General features: G+C 45.6%; 1 protein-coding gene across 5 annotated transcripts in view; it reads left to right on the plus strand.

Moving 5' to 3' along the window:
* LOC119577770 (ecotropic viral integration site 5 ortholog-like) overlaps window positions 1-10000 on the plus strand; it is a 67055-nt gene that overhangs the window by 46233 nt on the left and 10822 nt on the right. For 2 of the 5 annotated variants that reach the window (XM_037925326.1, XM_037925330.1), the window contains exon 2: window positions 6501-7199. The exons of the other annotated variants lie outside the window; for them this stretch is intronic. In XM_037925326.1, the coding sequence (XP_037781254.1) occupies window positions 6919-7199 (281 nt within the window). In that variant the 5' untranslated portion in view covers window positions 6501-6918. The remainder of the gene's footprint in view (window positions 1-6500; window positions 7200-10000) is intronic. 5 annotated transcript variants of the gene reach the window in all.

The raw sequence follows: 10000 nt of genomic DNA on the forward strand, positions 1-10000 counted from the left end.
TCAGGGAAAGGGTGTTGGACTGACAGCTTGAAGAGGAAACGGGGCGGCTGGCTTGGGTCCTTTCGCGGCGGGGAAGGAAGGACTGCTTATATGGCAGACATTCGACTCCCGGATAATGGTAGCGCGGGCGTATTTTTCTTCCCGGTGGTTTTATGGCGGCGTTTCCTGAAGAATGGAGCGGCCTGAAGGGAGGGAGGATGGTGAAGGGAGGGAGGATGGTGGCAGTCAAGGAAGGGGTCGCGCGACACTCCAGTTGGTTGAGATGATTGATCAGAAGGAGAAAAGACCGTAGGTTTAACATGGAAGTAAGTCCACGATTAATATCCCTGTGGGCCTTGCGAGGTTTTGGTGTTGCATTGTTTCCCTGATGTTGCGCTATCTTCCAGGCCCCCTCGATGTTGCACCCATGATGTCACAACACGCCTTACGCTGCAAAATATCCTGGGCCCCAGATGTTGCAATATTTCCCAGGGACACAGAATTCGCCTGCGGATAAGTTGGCTCTCCGTGAAGAGCGCAACTCGTAAACATTTTAAAACTTTCGATGGATAAAGTTTAGTCGCGTGTGATGTGTGGCGGGAATGTGGGGATGAGTTTGGGCGCCGTAGGGGGGTGGGTTGGGCGGGGAGGGGGTGAGGGGGTGAGTTGAAAGGTGGTATGGGGAAGTGATGCGAATGTTATATATATATACATATATATTTATATATATATATATATATATATATATATATATATATATATATATACATATATATTTATATATACATATATATATTTATATATACATATATATTTATATATTTATATATATATTTTATATATATATTTATATATATATATATATCATATATATATATGTATTATAATATATACATATTATATATAATATATATATATTATATATATATATATTATATATATATATATTATATATATAATATTATATATTAATTTTATATATATTATATATATTTATATATATATTTATATATATATATATATATATTATATATAATATATTATATAATATTATATATAATATTATATATATATATATATATATATAAATATAATATATTTTATATTATATACTATTATATATTATACTATAATATATTTATATAATTATTCTTATATATATTATATATTATATATATATATATATATATATATATATCTATATATATATATATATATATATATATATTATTATATATATATATATATATATATTATGTATATATATATATATTATTTTATATTTTATATATATATATATTATATATCTATATATATATTATATATATATTATATATATATATTATTATATATATATATATATTATATATAATTATTTTATTTTTATTTTTTTTATTATCGCCATTAGCATCATCGTTACCGTCAACGTCATCGCCATTATTACCATTTCCTCATGATGATGAGGATGAGGATGAGGATAAGGATAAGGATGATGATGAGGATAAGGATGAGGATGAGGATAAGGATGATGATGAGGATAAGGATGAGGATGAGGATAAAGATGATGAGGATGAGGATAAGGATGATGAGGAGATTGAGGATGAGGATAAGGATGATGAGGAGATTGAGGATGAGGATAAGGATGATGATGATTTGATTGCATACCGAAAATATGTATCCCAATTTGAAGTAGGGCAAATTACATATATAACTAATATTTTATTCTCTTATTTGTTTAAAAAAAATAACATTGAAAATCCTAAATAGCCAGAAAAAAAGCTATTCTCTAAGTCGGCTTTCTAAGACGTGTTTGTGAGGCAGGACCGGGCGCTGGGGCGAGGAAAGGACACCGGGGTTCGAGAGGCTCCTTACAAGGACGTCGGGAGATAAGGAATGGCCTCGAATTGCCCGCTTCAGGATTCTTTGATTTCTTTTGATGATCTCTCTTGTGTAGTTATTTTTTTTTTCTTTTCTTTTCTTTTCTAGGGAAGTTGTGATGATTATGAGAGTAATGGCGACGAGGAGGAGGATGGTGATTATACCATCGATCATCACTCGTCGTCATTGGCATCCCATCGGCGCTGCCATGTCATTGTCAGTCATTTTCATCGTCATTATTTTTCATCTTTATTTTCTGTTTCTGCTCCGGTTTTATCGCCGCCACCGACGTTTTTTTTTATTATGATTAGTTGATCAATATGATGCTATCGGCATAAATCACGTATTTTTTTATGTCACGGTGCATGTTTGTGCAAGAGTATTGTGCAAGTTATGTCGTAATCATTTAACAAATGTGATGTAAACCCGGCATTCAGCTTATTTTTCACGTACTTGTCATGTCATGTCATGTCATATTATTAGTACAACAGTAGACCGTCATAAGCTGACACACAGGGTCTTATTGTGTGGCTGCCTTGCAAAGCTCCTATGTCACGCCGGCGAAGTCTCGATCACACTTTTCTTGACATTGTAGTTGTTGTCTTTGTTGTGGGATTGCTTTGTTACGTAGATCGCGGTGGTCTTTCATTTCGTTCCTCGGGTTTTGTTCTTGTGTTATGAAGGACGGATCGTAAAGAATGCTAGTCTTAACGTGGGAAGACCATGGACGCGAAATGGGAGGGGGAAAGGGGACAGAGAAGCGATAAAGATGGAGGGTAGTTAGAGACGGGAAGAAGGGGAAGGGGAAAATATGGGAGAGGGGAAGGAGGGAGGGTGAGAAGGGACAACGGTGCACTCAAAGCTCCCTCTTCGCATCCCATCCGAGGAAGAGCTCAGGACTTGAGCACCGACGTGTTAAGTTCTGTTAGGATGTGCTTACCGACCGTTCCCCGTCAGAGCGCTTCTGACGGGGAACGAGGCGATAAGAGGTCGCCCTTGCCCGTCGGAATGGCGATAAGAACGGTTGCAGATCCTGGACTGCATGACCACGGATGGCATGAGGGGGGAGGGGAGGGAGGGAGAGGAAGGGTAAGGGTGCCTGCATGGCTTATTAAGAATCTTGGCTGTCTAATTGACTGCTTAACTCCAATACGTTTTGCCCATATGGTCCGTGACTCATAAGTTGGCGATTCGTGAGGTAAACTTAGGCAGCTTTTGCTTGTTGGTTGTTTATAGATTTTATGCGTTTGATCAGTCAGCTTAGCATTTTGGATTTCTTTTCCGCGATCTATGAAAAAGGAAGATTGGGAAAAGATGGGCCTAGGTATGAACTGCCCCGTGCTCTACGCTCACACCTTCGACCTCTTCTCTTCCACTTCGTTTTTCCTTCTCTCTTGCATTTTACACTCGTTGTCATCATGTTTCTTCTCTAACTGTCATTATTTCTCCTCTCTCTCATATTAATTTTTCTCCGGCCTTGTAGAGGAAACGAGCGGGAGAGTTGGAACGCTGTCTCTCATCGCCGCGTTAAATTCCTTCAGGACGTTGCGTTCGGCACAGTTTTGTCGTCATAAATCATGTTCATTACACACACACACACACACACACACACACACACACACACACACACACACACACACACACACACACACACACACACACACACACACACACACACACACATACATACACACACACATACATACACACATACAGAGTGCAGACTACATTCCTGTGCATCCGCTTACAGAACAAGAAAGCTTCCTGAGCGAAGGGAATGACCACAGACTTAATTGTTGTCTGGCACAAGGGACGGATGCCAGTCCTTGGCTGTGTATGCCCTTTTTGTCCCGCTGATGCGCCATGTCCTGTAGAAGTCTTTTCGCCATGATGTCTGGTTCGTTAATCTTTAAATTAGGGAATCAGTGTACGTTTTTGTGTATTTTTATCATCGCTGTTGCCAGTATTACTTCCAACTAGAAAGCACTCGGATCGGAAACCTTTACCAATGCCCAAAGTCTAGTTCCAGAACACAAGACTACTACAATTATTAGAAATTACAATTAATTTCCTCGCATTTCTATCAAGCATCAGGCTTAATGAATCATCTAATATTTCACTATAGCCTTATGTGCGTGTCCACTTCACCACCAAAATGTAATCAGTTGATTTCTAAGCCAACCCACGCTTTTTTTTCTTTATCGCAATGAGTAACTGTTAAGAGATCTGTAAAAACCCGGGGACGAGTTGGTACATTGGTATGTCAACACGGGGTGAATTTGGGGGGACGGTGAACACCTCAACTTGGATATCACTTTATTTGTACACCTTTTTATAGCAGTCGTTGTCTTGAAATGAGGGCTGCTCGTCTATGTAGAAGCCTTGTGATGCTCCTGTGATCTCCAGTAGGACTCGGAACATTTTGACGTGTTGACGTTGGTCTTATCATGTATTTTAAGGGTAAGAATGGGAAGTGAGGCGAAAGTGGCATCTTGACGTGTGTGATACATGACTACACTTGAATGTGTATATAGAAGAGTAAAAATCTACTCTTTTGAATATTATTAAATGATAGCAATAGTAAGTATCAATAGCGAAAGAGTTTGTACTAGTTTATTTATTGATAAATGGGCATAACAATAGCAGTGATATCGCTCGTAAGAATTTATAACGATATCAAAACAGGTCGGTTACAACTCTAATAAGAAATCTATAAACAAATAAACGTCGGGTTTTATTTGACCGTCTCTTTTGGCGGAGGTAATAATTACAAGGCCTTGATTGTGTAAAACAGGAGAATGATAGCAGAAGCAGACCCCCTGTGGCCCCAGTACCCCCTGCCCCCTCCCTCTTTCCCTCCCCCCTCAAGCTTTGTCTCCGCCAGACCATCCTTCTTCGTCCTCTCGCCCTCTGTCATCACTCCCTCTGTCCTGTAAGCCCCTCTAGAAGCGCCCGACTTAATACAACCGACGATGACGAGCATGTGTTTCGAGGCGCCCTTATTCTTTGGCTCGTTTGGGATTCGTCTTTTAGTATCTGTTACTAGGGCTCCTCCTCCTCCTCCTCCTCCTCCTCCTCCTCCTCCTCCTCCTCCTCCTCCTCCTCCTCCTCCTCCTCCTCCTCCTCCTCCTCCTCCTCTCCCCCGCACCCAACCCTATGTCACGTCATGGCGAGATGTAGGGAGGATGATGTCACGATGCCCGTGTCGAGTTACTGCCATGAGGAGGGAACCGGAGGTCCCTCCCTACGTGGCGTATGGAATCTTCGACGTCTCGCTGTGAGAGTTTGCGTTCGGCCTCACGTACGCTCGGCATCTCCGAATTCGAGGTCCTTACTGCCGCTAGACCAGACACCATTAGAGGCCGTGACGTCATCTGCGGGTGTGGGCGGGGGGAAGGGCTTGGGCATGACCCACATCCCCTCCCCCCTCCTCCCACACCCATAAACACCTACCTCACATCGGGCTTCTTTATGGGAACTCAGAGAGGATTACTGTACAAGATCGCAGAATGCTAGAGCAAATGTATAGGTGTAAGCCTAACTCGTTTAATTAAGTGAAGAATGAGAGTTATGCAAGGGGGCCCTAAGGGGAGGAGGGGGGATGATGGAAGAGGGGGAAAGATGGATAGAAAGAGGGCGAGAGGACGAAAGAGGCTAGTTAAGGAATACGGGTGAGAGAGAGAGAGAGAGAGAACTAGGACCGTCGCGCCCTTTGCTTGAACACTGCTCGCCGGCGAATAATTTGTATATGTTATCCTCCGCCCCAAACAGCATTCCGGCCCTGAATGCGGCGTGTGCGGGGCTTTTTATTGCAAGCGATGCACCCGGTGCGATCCATCTTTGTGATTTAAGGGGCGTTATTATAAAGGTGATGGGTCGAGCGCTCCCGGTGCGGGGCTCAGTGCTGAATAATCGCCGCGCGAAAACACCTCCCGTAGGCGCTCTGAATCTCCCCCGTCCGTCGTCGCCGCGATCAGCGTCTGTTAGTCTTCCTTCCCGGCCGTGAAACGCTAGAAGAGGTTGTACGCAGGGAGATCTCTAACCCTCCTGCCCACCCTCGTGCGAGTAACCTAAGCCCCGCGGCCGTTTGTGTACATTATAATGCAGGTTTATGCGTAAGGTGAGCCAAGACACTCGGGGCTTCAAGATCTCGGCCCTTTCAGACGTTAGTGGACTCCTCGAACTGCTTCAGGCCCACCAGCGACCCTTCCACCTTCGCGCCTAATTATAACACTTGAGGGAGAGGGAAAGTTAGGGCTGGTTGGGGGGGAAAGGTGGACGAGAGGCTGGTGGCGAGGTTGTTGTTACAGTGGAGGCAGGAAAGGGAGGAAACAGTCAGTGGTAGAATAAATAATCGTGAGGCATAGGCGGGGTAGCACTAGGGGAGAATAATACCGCAGAGCCCGTTACTATCGGCCCCTTTTGAACGCGTGTCCTTTTGACTGAATGGATTTGGAAAGTGGGGAAGGAAAGAAAAAGAACTGGCAGGCGAAGTTACTCGGAACGAAGATAGGAATCGCATTGCAGGATTTCATTCACATCGCCATGCACGCTCATGGGGAAGCAGTAAAATCTAGTGATTCGTGTATGTTAACCTTATTTTCACAAGGAAATCCCTGATTAATATTTTTCTATATATACAGTGATTAGCAAAGGAATCAAAATACCCTCCTTGCCGCGTGAGTTGGAGCAGTGACAGTGCAGGGTGGGTGGCGGCCAGCCATTGGCTGATTCATGACTCTTTGATATCTCAGCCGCCATGATTTCTCGCGTGTGCGTTTCTTCTTGGCTGCGGCGCCCTTGAGTCAAGACGGCGCTGGCTTTGAGGAGACGCGATGCTTGGCCGCGAACGTCGTCCGGCGCGGGAGTGAGGGTTCTCTCTTCCCCGAAGCGGAGTTGAGAACCAGGACAGTTGTTGGTGACACAGGCCATCCTGAAAGGTGTAGTGATGAGCCAGGGGAGTAAATGTGAGACGATACGCGACACGGACCCAGTGAATTGTAGCGCGACGCGGCCCCTCGCGACGAAGGGCTGAGGCAGGACGAGTGTCCTTCCGTCACCATGGACGCCAACGCCAGCGACGATGACGACGCCTTCGGGATGTTCGGCGGATACGCGTCCCGACCGCGGGTGCAGCGCTCCTTGTCGCAGGTGGTGACGTCGGGGGAGCTCTCGGGCCACTCCCTCCCCAGCAGGAGCATCTCCGTCAGCAGCGCCCCCATCGGCATCCCCCAGCAGGACGAGCGGACAAGGCACAAGACAGCGGAGGACCACCGCAACAAAAGCGCCGGCGAGCGACGCAGGAGCCTCATCGTCGAGGTCTTCGAGTGGGGCAAGAACTGGTGCGAGAGTTTGAATTTTAACCACTCATGCTGTTAATACTTCTAACTGGCTTTTCATACTCCTCTCATTATAGTTATCTACGTCAGCATTGATATTTACCGAATGGCCTTCACAGTTTTGCAAATTTCATGAAGGTCATCCAAGGGACATTTTCATGCAGTCTGTGTCTTCCCGTTTCCGAAGCACAGTCTGCCTCCACCCCTTTCGTGCCCTTCCTGCCCTTTCGGAAAGTCTTCTATTTCTTTTTCTTTGCTTTTAAGTGAATTGATTTCATTGTTTTTGGCTGTGGCAGCTGACGAAGCATCTTATATTATTTCATAACGTACGTATAAAGTCACTGCGTTATCGCGTTTATTACAGGCACTTGTGCTTTTTCTCTTGATGTCTTCTTGATTTGTAAAAGATTGGTTTTAATTTGCTTTCAAGGCTGAGTATGCACTAGATGTCATCCTGCGCGATTGTCTCCGAGATCGGTCTCGCTCCCCCCCCCCCTCTCTCTCTCTCTCTCTCTCTCTCTCTCTCTCTCTCTCTCTCTCTCTCTCTCTCTCTCTCTCTCTCTCTCTCTCTCTCTCTCTCTCTCTCTCTCTCTCTCTCTCTCTCACTCACTCACTCACTCACTCACTACTCACTCACACAAACAAACACACACACACACACACACACACACACACACACACACACACACTCATACACACACATAAAGAGACAAGAGACAGAGACAGAGACAGAGACAGAGACAGAGACAGAGACAGAGACAGAGACAGAGACAGAGACAGAGACAGAGACAGAGACAGAGAGAGAGAGAGAGAGAGAGAGAGAGAGAGAGAGAGAGAGAGAGAGAGAGAGAGAGAGAGTTTACATATATGCTAATCGTATACTGTACTTACGTCGACGTAATTATCATACGCTGGGGGAGAGGTGACTAGTGGAGTGTTTACGTCGGAGATTAATTACCTTTTCACCAGGTGGTGTCGTTCTTCGCCGTTCCATTTCACAGGTAGATTGGGCCGCCCACCACGCCCACTTGCCTCCCTCTCCCTCTCCATCCGGCCCGTTCCTCATTTCTGTGTCCCCCATCGCCTTCCCGTGCTCTTCTAACTTGTCTCCCTTGCACCCTCTCCCTGCTGATAATTCCAGCCGAAACTGTGGCAGAATTCAAAGGGGAAATTGTTACATTTGGACACTTCTCCTGCGGGAGTCTGGAGGGGGACGCCTTCGACACCGCTCGCCGCTCTCTAACTTGGGATCGGATTCCGACTTCGAAGCATTCGCACGCGCACAAGCGGGCTGACGGACTGACTGACTGACTGACTGTTTAACTGACTGATTGATTGACAGCGGCTAACTGATATAGCAGATAGGTTGACTGATAGGTGGAATCAGATGTCTGTCATCTGACGGCACTTATGTCCTGGGGGCAACTTGCCTTGTTTTGACGGAAGGGGAGGGAAGGTAATGGGAAGGAGGGAATGGGAAAGGGGGAAGGGAAAGGGAAAGGGAAAGAGAGGGAGGGAAAGGGGAAGGGAAAGAGAGGGAGGGAAAGGGGAAGGGAGGAAGGGAAAAGGAAAGGGAAGGGACGGGAGCTAAGGGAGCGACATCTTTAATACTTGTGAAACGTACTCGGTTTGACTTCAGTGCCCAGAAATGATGGTAAAGCTCCGAACGTTATTGAGAGAGAATGAATCGTAGTAGTAGATGAGGAGGGGGAGAGAGGAAAAGAATGCGAGAAGGAAGCAGAGACTGCAGTGAGTGGAGACGGAGAGGGAATCAACGGAGAGGAAAGATAACGGGAGAAAAAAACAAGAAGGCGAAGAGGAGGAGGAGGAAAGGGTGTGCAGAAGGGAGTAGTTGCGTACAGGTGAGCTCAGTCTCAGGTCGCACTCATTAAAATTCATGAAATGGTGAGACTGCTTCCAGCATAATCTGCGTACACGAGGCTCTCACGCCGCGCTTGAATTATTAATATCCTTCAAGCAGCGGAAGAAGTTATCCCCCTCCTGCCCCCACCCCCTCCCCTCGTCTCTCGCTCTCGTCCCCTCCTCTTCCTTGTTCCCGCCTTTTCCTTCCCCTCCCCCCTCTCCTCTCCATCCCTCTTTTCCTCCTATTCTCATCTCTCTCTTCCCTTCCCCTTCTAGTCCCCTTCTCTCCTTTTCCCTGCCTCCCCTTCCCCTCCCCTCATCTCCTCTTCTCTGCGTCCTCCTATTTCTCCTTTCCCCTCCTTTCTTTCCCCTCCCCACCCTTCTTATCCCCCCCCTCCTCTCCTATCTCCGTCCCCTCCTCTCCCTCCCCTCCTCACTTCTCATCCTAGACACATCATGGTTGATGGTGAGATACCTGAGGGTTCTTTCGCTAGATATACGCACTTGCTAATTATGCATAAGTAGCCCAACCTTTATGCTTTTAATAACGCGGTGTTTGTTTGCCTGTGGGTTAACACTTCAATATCTTCTGCCGTGCGATGGTTTAAACTCACGGTGGTAAGTGACAGTAAGCCATTTACAAGCAACAAAATATTTTAGTTCATTATGAAGGCTGAATACTGTAGGAAATAGTGAAGTTGCGGATGTGATTCAGGAACAGAAGACTCTTGAAGACATGCATATTAAACACAAGTCATTTAGGAGAGAAATATCCGTGTGTTGCTTCGGATCTTGATATCGTCTTAAATGACTTACATCGTCAATGGTAACTTCGTCCCCTCTTGTAAAGTAATGCTAGGGCAGTGTGCCTGTAAAAGCTCCCTACTTGGATAGTTTATCGTCGCTCGGTTTACGATACCGAATGTTGCCGAGTTTCATTT

This window comes from Penaeus monodon, chromosome 10 (genome assembly GCF_015228065.2).
Source record: "Penaeus monodon isolate SGIC_2016 chromosome 10, NSTDA_Pmon_1, whole genome shotgun sequence".
Classification (NCBI taxonomy): domain Eukaryota; kingdom Metazoa; phylum Arthropoda; class Malacostraca; order Decapoda; family Penaeidae; genus Penaeus; species Penaeus monodon.